At 28.4% G+C, this 19,457-nt stretch overlaps 1 protein-coding gene across 2 annotated transcripts in view; it reads right to left on the bottom strand.

Annotated features, from left to right (window-relative positions):
* LOC103571182 (GAS2-like protein pickled eggs) overlaps window positions 1-19,457 on the bottom strand; it is a 57,837-nt gene that overhangs the window by 4,460 nt on the left and 33,920 nt on the right. For both annotated transcript variants that reach the window (XM_008549236.3, XM_014445119.2), the window contains 4 exons: window positions 7,541-7,742; window positions 7,221-7,305; window positions 6,286-6,703; window positions 5,764-6,196 (listed from right to left, as the gene is read on the bottom strand). In XM_008549236.3, the coding sequence (XP_008547458.1) occupies window positions 5,764-6,196; window positions 6,286-6,703; window positions 7,221-7,305; window positions 7,541-7,742 (1,138 nt within the window). The remainder of the gene's footprint in view (window positions 1-5,763; window positions 6,197-6,285; window positions 6,704-7,220; window positions 7,306-7,540; window positions 7,743-19,457) is intronic.

Raw genomic sequence — 19,457 nt, 5'->3', positions numbered from 1 at the left:
TTATGAAAAATTTCAAAGTAATCAGGAAATGTATGATTTTTTAAAAATATCTCTGTAAATATTAAGTTATTCGAAAAATTATAAGAGACCTTTTTTGTAGCGCTTTAAATTTTCTACAAAAAAGGTATCTTATACTTTTTTCACAAACTTAATAGCTATTGAGAAATTTATAAAAGAATAAAAAAAAGTTAATAATATGAAATAAAATTTGTGAACGTTAAGGATCAAAAGTTTATTTTCATAAAAATAAAAATAATTTATTAGATATTACTGATATTTTCAAATACACAAAGTATTAATTAGATTAGAAATAATCTTTAACAACAATATCATGAAAAAAATTTTTTTTTTAAATTATCGTGAAATATTACAAGAGATAGTTTATCTAAAATAAATAATATAAAATATTTTATTCATAATGTATGAATTCGTACTCATTGTTTGAATAACCGTAAAAAAAAAACTTGAGCAAACTAATTACAAAACAATTATTTTTATCATAATAATTTAATTTATTATATTTATTTTAAAAAAAATTAAATAATTATTTTGTCAGTACTTTAAAGACTGTATGATAATATAAATAAAATATAGTTATAACTTGAGAGATAAAAGATGTGAAACATATCCTTAAAATTGCGAATGATGAGTGACTTTAGTAGTTACACATTTGAATAATTCATGACAACATGCAAGGAAGTTGTGGTTAAGGAAGATTGAATGTAGGTGAGGAAACTCGTCGCACGTTTAAAGTTGTTGTGATCGCGTCTCTGATTGCAAGTAAGTACCGCGTATAGATGACTCATGCATGCCCGAAATGGAAGGTGTACCATACGGCAAACTACGCATTTCACTGCATCACATAAAGTCCTTCGTAAGCTTGTTTTTCATATATAGAAAACCAGAAAAGTTAACGACTTAAAAATTACATCAAATTTATATGTCTACATATGAATATAAATATACTGTAATAATAATAATAAAACTATTAAAGAAACATGAAAAAGCTGTTAAAAATATTTAACAATTAATGGTTGATCTTTTTAGTCGAAACAAGTGTCAACATACGATTATTATAAAATAATAATAATGATTTTTGTCAAGTGATTAAATCAAACAAAAAATTATGTAAAATGATTTTATGTGTCCAGGCAACCTACGCGTGTCCTTCTAGACGATTTGCGTGGTCCTAAGTGCTGTCGACCACCATACCACCAAATTCGTCTTCAGCAGGAACCGCGAAATATTTTTATTATTCATTTTTTTTTTATTATTTTGAAATAAAGACTCAGTAGTTAGCATAAAATGTGGGTGTGTGTAAATGGAACAAATTTTAGACACATATCTTGCACTGAGAAAAAAAAATAACTTTTATGAAAACAATGTTTTTTCGAGTAATAGATTGATATAAATTATTGCGTTATTTATTTTATCTCTAGCGCGAAGAATCATTTTTTTGACAGAAGAACATCAAAATTTACCGAGACATGCGGTTGAGTCTCGCACCAAGTATGCATCGAACAATGTGAGAATTTTGATTTAAAATTACCTCAGATACATCATATAAATAAATGACTCGCTTTCGATTGCAACTTAAATCGAATCATTTGGTCCAGTGGTAAAAAAGTTATACCCCACGGCAGCGTACGTCACATATGAGCCAAATGTATTTTGCATATTTTATAATTTTATTATCTACATTTGTGCTATATATATTTTAAAAGGAGAGAAAAAAAGCCATATACATATATAGAGAAAAAAAAAACAGGGACACGTGACAGACAAATTAATTTTTTAAATAAAAATCTTATGCATAAGTTTTAATAAGTCACAGATGAGTTTAGTACTGACTCGCCAAGTTTATCCATATGATTTTTAAATTTAAGTTTCTTTTTATATTATGTAAAATTATACCTAATCGGCTGAAAAAAATTTCAACTTTTTATTAAATTTTATTAAATAAGAAATCAACAAATATCAATTGTTGACTTGAATTGAACAAAAATGTGACGTTCAAGTACTTGGTGATTATTTTGATTTTAATAATTTTCACTAATAGGTGCGTACTTGGCGCAAAGATGAAATTTGTTTTTTGGCTGATTTACACTACTGCACAAAAAAGATCAAAATAAATTTGGGTTTTTTCGATTAAGACAATTATTTAGAATGAAATCTTCACATTTTTGCACCAAAAATATACAATGATTCAAAAAGTTTTTTTTTTCTCAATGTGTTGTAAATTTTTAACTCTTTATCCTTAAATATTTTTAAATTTTCTATACCTAAATATATTATCAATGGATAGTTTAAATGAGTGTTCATAAATGTATTTATTTAATAACTACACAGAATATATTCGCCCAATAATATTTTTTGCAGTTTAGAAAAAAAGCCATAATTTCTTAGTTCAAGAAAAAAAAACTCTTGGCTGAAAAAAAAATTTATTCAACGAAGAAAATATTTTTTTTTAACTAAAAAAATTTTGGCTTTTCTACTGGATTGCAAAAAAAATTCTTGGGCCAAGAAAATAATTTTTGAGCTTAGGTATCTTTTTTTTTTCTATATATATGTTTGAATTTGAAAGGTCATAATATATATCAGTAAGCTAAGCTATTGTATATTTTGATATCAATATTAATTGAGTGAACAACTAAAATATAATTTTAAATTCCGTATTTTAATTACAATTTTTTATCGTTAATTCTGCTGTGATGTGAATTTTGACGAGACGATGAGAATGAGTTGTTGATTGAGTGCACTAAAGTGGAATTTGTTCGTGGAGGTGAGCGACGCAATTAACTCTCTCAAGCCACTTGCAATTACAAATTGCAAGTATTAAATTATTCTGATGGGTAAAGTGAGAGCTAACTTTGTCATTATTTATTTTTTATTCACTTTTTATTTAACTTACTGTTGTTGGTGATGGTTACGATAAATTCAATCCCGAAAATTCCAAAGTGACAGTAAGATTTTTTATGTAAATCACTTAGATTGTTACTCAATCAATCATAAAACGATTTATTTAACTTTATACGTCAGTCAATTGCATTTTATCTCATTAATTGATTTATTTACTTTATAATTTCATTTAAAAAAAAAATATTTTATTATTCAAGATAATAAAAAATTTAAAAAACTAAATTCCAATTATTATTTTTAGTTATTGCCATTATAACTAATGTCTTAAACCTGACTGATAAATTACCAAGTTTACTTTTATTTTAAAAATCTTCACTCAAGCTTGTCATCTTGCTGCAGAGAACCACGTGTCAACACGATGACACTTGATCTTTTCTTAAACGATCCGTGAATTATATTTCAGTAATCTTTAACACGACGACGCGAACAAGGGATTTGTAAATATGATCCTGATCAAAGGTATTTTAAATAAAAAAATTCTAGACTCGACAATAAAAAAAGAAAAATGAATATAATAAAACTACTTCGATTAAGTGTTTTTAAAAAATTTCTCACTTTATAGAGCTCACTCGCAAATATTATTTTAAAAGCTTGAGTTAAGTTACACGAATCAAACAGCCGAGAATTGCTTCCTGAGACAGGTTTGCGGTTCGCCCACGTTCTTTTGCCACGAAGAGATCTCTTTTCTCGTCTTCCTTCCTCTTTGTCTAGCATATTATCTCATGGCACACGTACGCTAAATGTCAGCCCGGCCTTCTTTACGGTTTCATGCCCAAGGTATGAAAGCACCTTAGATAAATATATATATATATATATATATATTTATATATATACATATATATAGATATATGCCATCGTGTACTTTGAATATTAATGCTCTACTATCTACGGGGTGGTCCGAACTCGTGAGGACCACGGACTTGGTTAGCTATGGAGTACCGACATTGGTCTCACGGTGGCATCGTCACGACGATGTGGGAGCTGGCAAGAGAAGGAGAGTAAGACCAAGAGAAAGATGTACTCGAGGACAGCGGGACAACATGCGCACGATTTAGTCTTATGTGGAATAAACTATCTTTTATAACTTGGATAAAAATTCATGATATCATTAATAATAATAAAATTTTTAAATCATCAAATTATTATATTACTCTATCATTATTAAATTGAGTATATCGGTAGGTAAATTATTTTATGGATGTTATGCAAGATAGTCATGTTAGTTTATTTAATATTTATGTTTTTTTTTCTATATGTGTGCAACGATGCATTTAAATATAATAAATAGACTTTAATATCTTAGTAAGAGAAGTTTTAAATAAAATAAAACAAACTCTCGCATATTATAAAATATATTTTATTGCGATCTTACGGTTTATTTTATTCGATTGAACGATTCATTTGCGTTAATATTGTATAATAAATTTAATAATGTCAAACGAGTTATGATTTTTAGTAAAAAGTATTGTAATTCAAATGATTGATAGGATTATTTTTATTTTTAGTATTAGAATTTTTTGATTATTGAAAATATTATTTTTAGTTGACCCTTGAAATTAAAAAAATATTTTTGATAATTATTCCGAGATAAGGAGGACTATAAATTAGAGCACGATAAAATTTCATAAAAGGTAGTTTGACAAGACCACTTACAAGTTCTCGAATGAATGACACTTCAAGTTGTCAAACTGTCATTAGTAATATTAAAGCAGTTGGTTACGATATTTTATGATTAATTAACTTATTTTATGCATAGATATTTAATATATTTCTGCATTACAGTTGTAAAATACGCACTTTTATTCCCCATGGTTACGGACGATTTAAAATACCCTAGGAACTCGCCGGCTTGAGCCCGTGTGTTTGTGCACCCACTCATGGCGAATATAACAAGTGCATATCGACGTTCTAGTTAACAAATTGTCTAACTCCATTTCAGAAAATCCTCCATTTATGCGAAAAAAAAGTAATTCAAAAATTTTTTTGTATCTAAAAATCAACGTCATAGCTAGTATATGTATAATACTTTAGTCTAGGTTACTCAAATAATATTTTTTCTGACTATTACTATCGGAAAATTACACAGAATCACCTACTAAAAAATATTAAGTTAGACAATTTTCTAATTAAAACGTCGCCATTGGCTCTCAAAATAAAGACACAGACCTGATGCTTTACTCTATGAACTAGCGAAGTGCACTTCAATTTTTTGATAACTTCCGTTTGTTTACGGGAAAAGCTTGGACAAAGTTCCTATTTATTGTACAAGTGCAACAAAGATAGTACCGTTGATCCAATTGAGTGCGAATAGAGAAACAAATGAAAACGCGTCTTAAGGATTTAAATCACGGCTAACAAATTATAGCATAAGACTTGGCAGTTCATGATACAATTTGCACATTATTGACAGTGATTGTTTAGATGACAAAAAAATACAAAATTGTTCATTTGAACGGCTGTTAAAAGGTTGATGACGTGTCTAAGGAAGAAAAGTCTGTGCGGTCATACGCCGCTCAGCGGTGACTCCTGAAACTACGCCCTTCTCTCAACTCCCCTTGAGCCCAACTCTACAAAATTTCACGTTATTGACCCGATAAATTAATACTATATTTTTCCATAGATTTACGATAATAATAAAATTTAAATTTATAAATTTAAATAATAATTCAACTTTTTTACGGTAAAACTATAAAATATTAAATTATAAAAAAGATATTTATTGATTATAAAGTCTGATAAAATTGTTGAAAAATTATTCAATTTATCCGTCGTATCAAAGTTTTAAATCGTAAAAAATAAAATGTAATGAAATAATCGGATTATGTCTAGAAGTGAATAACTCACTTGGACAGTCGACAACCGTGGGCGAGCCTTGGCTGTTGGTGATACCAGCAATGATGGTGGTGGTGGTGTTAGTACCGTTGGAAATAGGTGCTGATGGCTGAACAGCACCTAAGCTCCTATAACCCTCATCAGACACTTCACTCCCGTTATCCGAGTGCTCACCATCATGACCGGACTTAGTATAATGGCACACATCCTTTCCAAATGAATCGATTGTTTCTTCTTTTATTGCCGGTGGACTGGGCGTAGGACTGCGACTATTACTTGAATCTTGACCGCACTTGTAATTATAAATCGCCGGTTCATACTTTGGTGTGTCTTCTTTGTCAAAAGCACGTCGTGCTACTCCGCCCTCAACGACATAACGTTTTGAAAATTCCTCTGAGAGTGGAACTTTAGCTCGTATTTCTTGATGGAGATCTTTCTTAGGATCCTAAACAACAAAACCATAAAATTTATTTTTAAATAATAATAGAAAATATTTTTTATTTGTTTGCATTAACTAATTGCATAGACAACTACCTGATAGTTATCCTGATGACGGGTGTGATACATTTGTGATCTGTTGTCGTACTTGACCTGTCGTATTTCTTCATTCAATGCCTTTCTGGTGGCATCAAGAGGACTTGTACGACCGGATTTAGCTCCATCTGATTTGGGCGTCGGGGACCTTGACCGCTGTTTCCTCTCAAGGTCATTAGCTGCATGGTGCACTGGACTCCCTTTGGTCTGAGGGGTAGGACTCATTGATCGGTTGCTTGCGCGTGTCAGATCTTCGCCGAGATGCTGTCGGGTTGTGTGATGCGGCGTCGGCGAGCGAGATCGATTTGTCGATACGCTTCGTGGTGTTTGCAGAGAGTGGGGTTGCTGCTGTTGCTGTACTGTGCTACCGCATGAACCCACACTTGAAGCCGAACTCCTGCGTGTTCTTGGAGGTGATCTTGATTAGAAAAATTCATTTACCTTTAGTACTTGTATACTTACCCAAGAAGTTAGAATTTAAAAAATTTATAACAATACCGATAAATATTGTCAAGTGGGTTTTTTTTTTTAATTTTTTTATTTTGTGTCAAAAGTATCTTTCTAGTTGGGTAAAATTTTTAATATTTTATTCCCAAATAGTATTAATTTTTTGATCAAATTTTTTTGGTAAATAATTATGTTCATACAAAAAAGATTTTTTGGCGCAAAAAAAATTTGGGATTTTGAATGAAAATAAAAAATTTTTTGCGCAAGAAATTTTCTACGCCTAGAAATCCTTTTTTTCTGTACATATATTTTTTTACATAAAAAAAATTTACAATCGCATAATTTTGATAACTAAAAAGATCAATATTATTGGACATGCTGTTAGAGTCTCTATTGATATTAGATTTTATCAAAATTTTTTTTTATAAACCCTTTTATCGATTTTTTTTGTTTTATCGCAGGTATAAAAATATATTAACGTAACTTACCTTTCGTAATGCACCTGCGCACTACCAAGGTCGAAGGACCCACTGGCTTTTTGAATAAGTTTTGCAGAAATCATTGATCGATGTGCTAATGAATAAATAAATAAAGTAATAAAATTGATTTATCATTGTGTTATTATTACTTTTGTCATTAAAATGATGCTTTGATTGTAAATTTCAAAGTAAACATAAAATTTACAATTTAAAATAAATTATAGTAATAATAAAAAAGAAAGATGTAATAATCGTAAATGTCAATATGCTTGAGAAATATTACAATGGAAAGTGTTTTTTGACAAATGGTCATTGCAAAATATACTTACAAGTACGACAACGACATGGATCGTGTTTATCGAGATAATGACTGAGAGTGTCCCAACCACCGCCCACTCGTACCATAACGTGGCTCCTTAAAATTCTCACAAAAATGAGGACTTTAGTGTCACCAATTCTGTATTTGCCTTCGGATACGCGAATCATCGGAAACTGGGTCGGACAGGTGCATTTTTCCACTAAATCACGAACCTAAAAAAACACCAAAAAAAATTTTCTTTTAATTTATCACGTTCTCAATAGTTTGTCTTTTTTAATTTAAAAAATAATTAATGTAAAAAAAAAAAATTTTTTTTAATTTTTTTTTCAAGTCAATTACTGAATAAATAATAAATATAAATTAAGATAAAAATAATGATAACCAATTTATTCATAGAAAGCTTTCCTTCAGACTCTATTATGTAATTGTCGTCACACATGTGTGTTAATATTTATATCCTGATGTAGAGACATTGTCGATATATATTCAGTAAGTTTAACAGGTCTAAGACATATGTCGAGATACTTGTATATATTATTTGAACATAATTATATCAACGAGAAATATATATCAAAGGCAATTTGAGATAATTGTTAACAAAAATGTAAATAATATTTGTTATTGCAATTTGTTGATGTTAATATATATATATATATATATATATATATATATAGCTTTTTTTTATCCTGTCACCACTATCTTTTATAATTTTTCTCAGCTTTTCTTTATCAAGTTATCAATTGTCTTGTCGTGAGATAAATATCTAATAGAATCGTGTAACGATAAATATCATAAGTTTATATGCTGACACCCACTATACAATTTCTTTATGGACAGTCATCTATAAAGTTAAATTATTTATAACACTCTAGGTATTAATGTATATTAGTTGGACATACCGAATAATTTTTAAAATCCAGTCACGCATGGATGAAATTTCTACATTCTTAGTACTTTATTATTTATCCTACTATTTATTTGATGATTATTGTTTATTTATTATTATTTTTTTCTTTTTATTTTATTTAGTGACACATTGTCATAATTAATATGATTATTTTCCATTGAGTGCGTAAAACATTTTAAATTTATGGGGTCTTAAACCTGTCGATTTTATAATGCATACTTTTAAGTGCAATAAAAAGTTTTTTAGTGTTAAAATAAATCTATGCCTTAACATATATTTATTTAATTGCGATCATTAATGATAAGTGACAAATAATAAATATTAAAAGAAAGTTATGTCACCTTAAATATTCATATGATTATCTAAACAAATTTTCATAGTCTTGGACTTTTTCATTTTCATTTTTCTTCAATATTCGATAAATTTTAAACTTTTTTAATTTCCCGGCGATTTTTTTTTTTTTTTTTTTTTTTTTTTTTTTTTTAATAGATCGAATGAGCAATAGGCAAAATGATATTGACTATTGAAAGCGTAAAGTATACCAATGTGCTCCAGAATATTGGAAACAATAAAGTGTTTTAGCCAAAAATTAATTTAGATCGTTTGATCATTTCATTTCTATGATGGCGCTGCTTTAAAATTGAATGAAAAATTGCTAATTGCAATTACTATGAAGTACGATCTTTTAAAAATGTGTGCACAGAATTTCGGATTGAAATTCAAAAATTATTATAAGGTGCAATCATTTTTATTCGGCAGATAAAGTTATTCCGGTTTGAAAAGTTAAAATATTAAAGTTTTTTCTACAGAAATTAACGTAAGAAATGAAAATTTGAAAAATCCCTACTTTTGTGCTACACTGAAGAAAAAATGTGGTTATTTAATCTTTAATTTTAAATAAAAGTATTGTCAGTTTAATCATATTCTTTGGTTATGTTCTCCATACTTGGTATTGCTGTTTTAACAATTCCTATAGATTGCTCCCTGTTCAAAAATATCGATTGAAAATAATTAAAAATGATGAAATTCGAATTCTTTTCGATAATTTCAATTCTTTTATTTCTATATATAGATATACAGTTTGCATGGAGTAACCACTTCTCAATTCTTTTCAATCAGTATTTTTAACCAGGGCTATCATAGCAATCCAAATTGTTAATATAGCAATATGTATTGCCGTAGCAACCATCTATATAGATAGTTGATTTAACAAAACAGCCTTTACGCAAATAAAGCATTTCTACATTAAAAATCTACGATTTTTCAAATTTTAGATGGTTACTATTCGCTATGAGTGTGACTGCAGCGCCAGACAAAATATGAACTACGGGAGGCTGTCAGAGTATGTTTTTATACGTATGTCAATAGCAAGAAACATAAAAATAAATAAATATTATAAATAATAGTAAACAAAAAAAGTTGTAAAAAATATGTGACAGTTTTATAGTAATTGCAGTTTTGTTTTTTAGCTAAACGGACCATCAATAAGTAAGTATAATGATAAAAAATAAAAAAGATTGCAGTAAGCATTTAGGTTAAGTTGTTTGAAATTCATATCAAAGTCAAAATATGATACTAAGGAAAAAATCAAAATGAAAAATAAATAATTAAATAATAACAAAATAAATACTTTCACGTGTGCTTGCTTACAATTTCAGTAATCATAGCCTCCCGTAACTCCGAAAGTAACCACTGCAAACGCTTCAGTCAATTTGATTTCCCCTACCATGGCTTCACTCAGAGCGAATAACCTAACGGTATTGTTATACACCAATATTTGTTTCAGTGTAAATAAATAAACTTTTACTCAATATGCTATGACTTGTTTTTTGTAATCAAAATTAATAGACTTTTCTTCCATACATAGCTAAAATTTTGTTCATTTTTTTAAGCCTTCTATCTTATCATATTCCACAAAAATACTTTCTAAAAATAAATTTGTAATTAGTCACTATTTTGTAGTACATAGAATATAACTTAGCATCCTATTCACTGCAAAACAATGACAATTCATAAACTTTCAACAATTAAAAACTCATTTACTTATTAATAACATAACTTATAATCACTAATTCTGATAAAATTTATGTACCACATAATTTCTTATACCAATAATGGTATTAAATATTACCGAAGCTTCTAGAAGTTAAGATATAAAGTTTTCAATCAATATCCTTATTGGGGAATGATTTGAACTCATGGATAAATATTGAAGTTTTAACGAGTTCGATGAATATTTGCTAATGTGAGCAAATCTATGAAAGCATTAAATTTACGGATATTCTCAACGGAGTTATCTGCTGCAGAGGAAATAGTTTGATGATAGGAATATAGAGTGCTGTCGTTGTTGATATATTCCACACTACCGTTTATTTCTACACATACAAATACACTATACATGTATATTTTTATGAAAATATATATATACTCATATCTCATACGTAAATCCATATTTACCTACAGATGACATTTGCTACGAGAATTACTAACTACGTCAATGAATTTCTCGCTCCAAATAATAATTGACTATGATCGATTGAAGCTTTCCATGTCAGTGAATATCATGCATAATATTTTTTATTAATGCTCAGAAAAACCACTAGAAATTATAGAAGAATTCAACAAATGATAAATATCCGATTTAGATCCATGTCATGACATTCCTAACAAATTCATCACGAGATTATAATTTACATAAAGATCAATTAAATTCAAATAACATTATTTTTATTTCTGACAACTGTGTATATGTAAAGAATGTCGACAATTTCATTGAAACCAGTTGATTAATTAATGCATCCTGTATTAATAGAAAAAAATAATCAGCAATGAAAAAAAAATCATGCACGGGAATAGTGATTATATGGTGATCTGATAAATACCGTATAATATTCGATAAATTTATTTATCAATACAAGTACATAGATGTATATTTCCTAGATTTAAATGTAGAGGTATATATGTACATTTAAACGCGCATCGAAGTGGACAAATTGTGTGTCGCATTGCAGGTGAGCGGACAGGATGAATGGTTTATGATGCTATAATGCAAGGCCGCCATCAACTTACGTAATATAACTTAACCCAACGATACGGAATACAGATTATCAACTCTGTGTATTCGTTACATACATATACATGTACATGGACTTCGTATATATATGTATGTATTTTTTTATATATACGTGCATGCAACATTGAAAAGGTAAGGTGAGGCTGCTACGCGTTGTTCACGGGATGATTGCTGTTATATTGGGAACGTCCATAGCCAACTTTTTATTTGTACTCGAGCCAAACGTTTGTTCAATATATATGATATATATATGCATATGTATGTATTTTTACTTCATTCATATTCGTATGGCATATATTTAACGATTATTGTTTAGATGTTTGGAATTTAAAAGAAAATATCCAGTGATAAATATATTGGAATATTTTCATATATTGTGGATGTCATATGCAGCAATAAAAATATATATTCCAATATCTAAATTTATTATAACTAATAAATAATATTTTATTATAAACTACCAAGTAAACTGTAAAAAATTGGGAGTGAATACGGATTTTATTTGAATCCAAATTCACTCCATCACTCGAAATTTTAAAACTTAAAAATGTGGATTTTATTTCGATTTAAATTTACTCCGATGCGGAATTTTAATTTTAAAATAAACTCAGAGTGAATTTCACTCAGAGGGAATGAAATAAAAAATTATTCACTCCGAATTCGATCTGGATTTAATCTGCGTTTACTGCAAAATTTTTATAGTATCACATAGATACACATATATATGTATTTAATTGAAAAAATTTAAATTTAATGGTGTAATAAATTTTCATAATACGAGGCATAAAAAGTAATGCTTGCAAAAATCAATTATTATTTATAAATAATCATAAATTATTATGAAATAATAATTATCAATTAAATTATCTCTTTATACTAAACAAAATTAACGGTATAATATTTATTATTACTATAAAAAAGTTAAGAAATTTTGACATTAAAATACCAGTATAATAATGTATTGAATATTATATATCAGTAGGTAATATATATTGGCTTATTATCATATATATTGATAGAATTATATCAGATATATATAAAATAAAAACCATTAAACGTGTCCATTATGTCACTTATTTATTTTAAAAATTGTCATACATAATATTTACATATATTTTTTTTACATATCAAATAAAACTTTCCTCTGCTTTAATAAATTTATTTTTAAATTCAACAAAGCCTTTTACCAATCATACTAAATCGATTATCAATTATTGATAGCGACTCCATTTTTTAAATTTTTACTAATCGTCTAAAAATATTTATTACTTTCTCCTATGAATTTTTAAATATTTTAGTGACGTAATATTACAAAATTATTAAAAAATTAATATTTGTAACATATTTTGTAATTTAAAATGCAATCTTATTTATTATCTATCTATATCATAAGTAAATAACAAAATTTATTAAAAAATAATTATTGACTACATAACCATAAACATTATTTTCAATGGCATACTATTAACTCAAATATGTGCAATTACTTTAATTACTATTAGTTTTTAAAATAATTTATAAATCCTAGATAAATATGTGTACCGATACATTAAATATTATAGTATCAAAAAAAATGTTGTTTATATAGCACTTGATAACGATATTAATTTTTTGTTACTCAAGTGTAGTTTTAATATTCAATGTGATTTAACTCAAGAAGGAATAATAAGTTGAAGCAAACAAAGTTTATACACACTGTAGAAAAAATGATGTAAGTCTGCGCCATCTGTGTTAGTTATCGGTGTTATAACACCGGTAGAAGTTTAAAAATTTTTTTTCGGTGTTAAGCGATGTTAAAAAAATACGTAGTTTTATTTCTTAACAGGTGTTCTTAATTTTTTCTCTCATTTTTTAACATCACACCTGTGTTAAAATAAGATCATTTCAATACTGCTTTTTTACAGAGTATCAGTTTATACACGGAGAGAAAATTAAAGGAACTGTTCCTAGTACGTTAATGAAATATCATCCCATACCGTTATGGTAATGATTACTTGGGATTATGGGATATAGACCCATACTTTCTGGGAAAAGTTTCCATAAGTATGGGAACAATTCCTATCATTATGGTAACAGTTCCCATAACGCATGTGAAAGAATCATGGTAATGATTACCATACTCATAGGAATAGTTCCCATAAGCAAATAGGAACCAATCCTATAACCACATTGTAACGGTTCCTAAGCGAATATGGTAATGACTACCATAATATTATGGTAACCATTCCCATAATATTATGGTAAGTATTCCCATAACATTATAGTAACTATTTCCATAATATTATGGTAACTGTTCCTATAATATTATGGTAACCATTCCCATAATATTATGGTAACGATTACCATAATTCCATAGGAACTATTCCGATACCATACGGGAATTATACCCATAATTATAGGAATGATTACCATAATATATATGGGTGCCGTTCCTATAATCAACATTTGAAAAAAACCGGTTACCATGCAGTATGGGAACCATTCCCATAATATATTGTAACTGTTACCATAATTTTCTCTCCGTGTATAGTTGCCTATTAGCGTATCAGAGAAATCTTAAGATAAATAATTTAAGAATACTTAATTTGCTGTTAAATAGTAGTTGTAGTATTATTTTATCGAAACTTAACCTCTTACGATTACGTATCGTATGTATAGATATCGGTTTTATCCTATTCTGAATTTATGTAAGTTATTAATTCGTGAATACATGTTTTCATGTTTATTATGGCGCTTAAGTATCCGCGACAACTTGAATATTTAAAATATTTTATGTTACTTTTTATATTTTATAACCTGATTTTGAAAATAAATCTACAGATAGTAAATACCAAAGTTTAATTCAATATTATACATATTTATATTTAAATATAAATATAAATTTAGTTTAATGTAATAAAATTTATTAAAGAGCTGAGTTGTTGAAAAATAATAATTTTATTTATATGTGTTTACATAAGTACTTTAGTCGATATCTAACACAGGCTGCAAACTAGCTTCTTCAACGGCAATTTCTTCTCTGCAATGTATGGTGTAGTGTATAAGATAATGTTATATCCTGTGTATACACTTACAGTATATATGTATACATATTACAGAATAAGAGAGAGAAAGAGTGAAAGAGAAGTCTTAAGAGTTGCCGGCAATGCTGCTGCTGCTGCATCATCATGTACATGCAGCATATGTACATGCTCGGGTGCGGTATACATGAAGCAGTGCATAAATATCTTGTACAGAGCTAAGGCACGCGCTGGGGTCACGCAACGTGAATTCAAAGAGGCGTACAATCTCATAAACCGTTGAGATTAGGTTGCCTCTGGTTAGGTTATATTGTAATTATCATATGATTGAGAGATTATTATAATTGTTTTATTGCATTTCAAGTGATAAACTTTTTTTTATTTTATTTTAAATATTAATATGTTCTATAGTATTCAAATATTACAGCTGACTGCAGAATGGATGCTTAGGAAAATTTTTTGAATTCTAATTATTTTTTCATTAATTATGTTTGATAGAATTTTTATTTTGAAAACAAAAGATTAATTATTTTTTAGAAACGTAATAATTTTAATTAAACTTTATAAAAAAAATGTGTACAAAAAAATTCGTTCCAAAAAGATTCCAAAAAAGTTCCGCATGTGGAACTTCTGAACATGAGACAGATTAGAACTTCGAATGAAACTTTTTTGGAACGTCAGTAATTTTGATAGAAAAAAATAAGTTTTTATGAGCGAATTTAGAGTCAAAAAACGTTCGTGGAAGTTTTTTGGCAATTTTTTTTTGTTCTATAAAAAATTCAAAAGTAATGATTTTTGAACTATTTTGGCATGTTTCTAGAACGTCTTCATTTTACAAAAGATGTATAACAAGTGATTTCAGAAAGTTTTTGGAACGTCTTTTTTAGCTTCCGAAAAAGGTCCAAAGTGGTGATTATGAAACATTTTTGGAATGTCCATATAAAATTCCAAAAATTTCCAAGAACGTCCTTTTTAATTCTAATTTCGCTCATAAAAACTTATTTTTTTACCATAAAAATTACTAACGTTCCAAAAAAGTTCTATTCGAAGTTCTAATCTGTCTCGTGTTTAGAAGTTCCACATGCGGAAATTTTTTGGAATCTTTTCAGAACGAATTTTTTTTACACAGGTTAGTTCCTTTTTTTTTTTATTCTAAATACTTATGTACCTCAAGATCGGAGCGTTTTTCCCGCAACGAAAATGGAAAAAATTTATCTAATTCGAGTGCTTAAGGGGTAGTTACAGAAGTTACGGGGGGAGGGGGGGGCTAAGATTTCGAGCTGACATACCAGCATCTATTTGTGAAACATGTCGGAAATCTGGGAATCCAGTAAATTTATCATCCAATTTTTTTCTTTTATTGAGCAAAAAATGTTCCGATCTTCAAGTACATAAATACTTGAAGTTCTCATGATCAGAGTAATAAATCTAAGTTTTTATTCCGTGATTTTTAATAATAAAAGCATCTATTACTCAAGTGAAAAAAAAAAAAAAAAAAAAAAAAAAAAAAAAAAAAAAAAAAAACATAACATTAAAGAAACTATTGAAGTAAAATATTATCCCGATAAGTCTAAGCAAAAACATAATGTGACATTTGTTTTTATACGATTATAAAATAAAAGGTAGACATCGATCGACTTGTTTGTGTTTTTATCAGGGTGGGTCATAGCTAGATCCAGTGATTTGGGATCGATTATCGATCTATCTCATCGTCGGTATATACTCTTAGCCTAGGATAAACTGCACGATTGGAGAAAGTGATGGAACTCTGTCGGAGATCCTGATCGGTATCTTAGAGATCCTATCTTTGGGAACGATCTTTAGTGTGGAGGACCAATGTGGTAAGCATATCAGGAGTAGTCCTGAGACTCGTGGGAAGAGACCATAAGAATGACCTAGGTGTTAACCTCTGCTCCCGATTCGACCTAGCATACGATCGATCGGACATAATCGTGGCGTATATCGTCTTTACCAAATGCATTATTTACTATGAGGCTTCGTGTGCAAACTATTATGTTATAATCCTTTGCGTTAAATGTCAGATTATTAATTTTTATTTATTTATTTTTAGCACTTAATTATACTTGTAATCATCATTCTCTTCGATGACATAAGAACCAACGTAATAGAGAGATTGGAGCACGATGACCTGGGTCACAACGGCCATTCCCGAAATTAGGTTAAAAAACTATTATTTATTAAAAGTTTTTTCGTTGTTTGAAGTTATTAAGAATTGCGGAGCAAAAGTGAGTATTTGGAATAAAATGAGACAGAAAATCAAAGGTATAAAGTTAGGGTAGAAGTACCATTTGTAGCCACTGCACCATTTTTGGACATTTGATACTTTATTTTAATTAATGAAAAAGTGTAAGATGAAATTAACATTTTAATAGCGGGTTAAAAGTAAATTTAAACATATTTTGAAAATTAATTTTATCGCTGCGTCTTTTACAAATTATATTACTAAAATTTTTCAAGTGTCCAAAACTGGTACCTCTACCCTATATCTTTAATAGAGATATAAAGCAATAAAGTTTTACAATAAAAATATTTTTATTTTATAATTTTTTTAGGGGAGAGATTACCATGTTCTGGAAAAAAAATTTTACCCATAAAATATTGTTACACCATTAGGAATTCGTTTCATTAAGTGAATTTGAAGTATAGTAAGTAACTAAAATCAACAAAAATAAATTACAAAACAAATAATCTTCTCATAATAATTTTTAAAGTGGGTCTTCGTACACCGGAAAATAGGAATTTTTCTTATCAAAATTATTGTAAAGTACAAAATTTGTTCGAAATAGATGAAAACAATTTGTATTCAGTACTCAAATGACAGAAAAAAAATTATTCGCTTAAGTGGGCCATCATCCCTGGTTTCCCCTATATAATTTTATTTAAAGCCTTTTTTATTATTTTTAAAAATTCATCTAGGTCAATATCTACTTGACCCTCTAAATCTTGGCTCAACGTTTTTCCGGTAGGATTAATATCTGAAGACGGCGAAGCATCGGCGTCTTTTTGTGTGGCTTCACCTACACGTTGCACATGTTATTTAAATTTATATATATTTTTCCACCTAACCATTCTTTAGCCTAGTTTTTAAAGTTGAAGTCACTGGCCGATTGACTCAGAAGTTAAGTCTTATCGTGCTGCCTTTGCATGCTACATTACCAATGCTGATCGAAATTGCGCTATATTACTGGTTTATGTATATCATGCGTATACACGTAAATATCATTCTGACTTATATATGTTAATTATCTAACACGCGTTAAAGATAAATCTTTAAAACAAGTCTTAAGAAATATATAGTCGTAGCTATTTCAGATGATTGATATTTATTTTTTATTACACTTTTTATTAGTTGATAGAAAAAACATTTAAAAGCAATTCGAAGAATTTTTAATTTACTTGTTTACTTTAGCCATCCATTTTTACGATCATTGCTCCTATCCCCGAATTTCGCTATGTTAATTACCGATACGATAACAGTTAAGAGGACCAGCAAGCACTCTCACGATTCGTGTTTTCGTAGCTGTAATAGCTCGGGTTGTAAAACCAATGGGTTTTGAATATGAGATGACCAATTAGATGAATGTAAATGTTTAAATATTTAATATCTAGCAGTAAAAATATACTTTATTATTATTTATCTTTTAAATGAATTTTGAGTTTTAGTGCTTTATTTAATTTTATTGCTATGGATTTTTAGTTAGTTTGTATAGAATAACTTGTCGTACATATTTATTGATCAATGGGTTTTATAAAGTTGTAAACGTACGTACGTGCCTCTCTTTTGTCTCGTCTTCAACCCACGAGCTGAAGGAGACGCGGAAACTGAAATGGCGAACTAGCTGCGAAACAATCGATCGCGACTTAGTTGCCATTTGAAACATTATTTTTTTTTTACGCCCACCTTTATGGGTATCAAGTGTGGGTCGTTGCAAAGAAAAAGAAATAATAAATAATAAAAAAATATTAAAAAATGTACGATTAACTTGTGAAGAGGAGGAAGTCGAAATAAGAGGGAGAAAAGGGAAAATAAACCGGTAGTGAGATGTCAAACAAATGGAAATGACACGTAAAAATAATACGGCGGCTAGAGATTGATATGCCTGATACACAACACGTTGAATTATTATTTATTTATTTTATTTTCAATTATTCTGATCAATATACTCTCTTTAATATATCAATGCCGTTATACTTTATTAAGAATTAATTTTTGGTAAGATGTAACTTTGAATTAAAATTTAAAAATAAGAAAAAATAAATATGTATGAGGAAACCCGGGGCAAAATCAGATATCATTTTTTTTTACACAAAATTTTTTTTTTATCTTAGTCAGATTGTCCCAGTTCTCAAGGAATAGTTCAAAAAATAAATTTCTAGAAAAAAAATTTATTTTTAATAAAAAGTATAATTTGGCTACGGGCTAATCAACGTCCCATTTTTTTTACAAATGGAATCTTAGTACAGTAGAACCTCGTTATAAGACTATTAGTTTCTCTCTCAAACTATCGCAATACCTGGTTTGTAAAAGACATTTTTAAACAAACAAAATTTTTTTTTTGTTTAAAATAGGCCCCAGGTCCTCTTATGTATTTTTATTAATTATAAATTTGAAGGATATGAAAAAACTAATGTATATATATAATTTTTTATTCTTGTAAGATTTAGACAGGAGGCTGGTAAAATGTAGGCGGGGCCGCTCCTTCATGTCTAGACTTTTATTAATAATCAGGTTGATTGATCAATGAGCTTATCCTAATTAGCTTGTGCGTTTTTAATATGTGATTTTAGATCTGAGCTATGACGTTTTTTTTTTTGTTTCAAAATTAAACCATTTAAATGTTAATAATTAAATTTAATTCTAGTGCATTGGCAAATTAGTTTTTTATTAATTACTTGTTGTAATTAA

The sequence above is a fragment of the Microplitis demolitor genome, chromosome 1 (assembly GCF_026212275.2).
Source record: "Microplitis demolitor isolate Queensland-Clemson2020A chromosome 1, iyMicDemo2.1a, whole genome shotgun sequence".
Taxonomy (NCBI): domain Eukaryota; kingdom Metazoa; phylum Arthropoda; class Insecta; order Hymenoptera; family Braconidae; genus Microplitis; species Microplitis demolitor.
The sequence above is the reverse complement of the archived record's forward strand: the minus strand, read 5'-3'. Positions and strand labels throughout refer to the sequence as shown.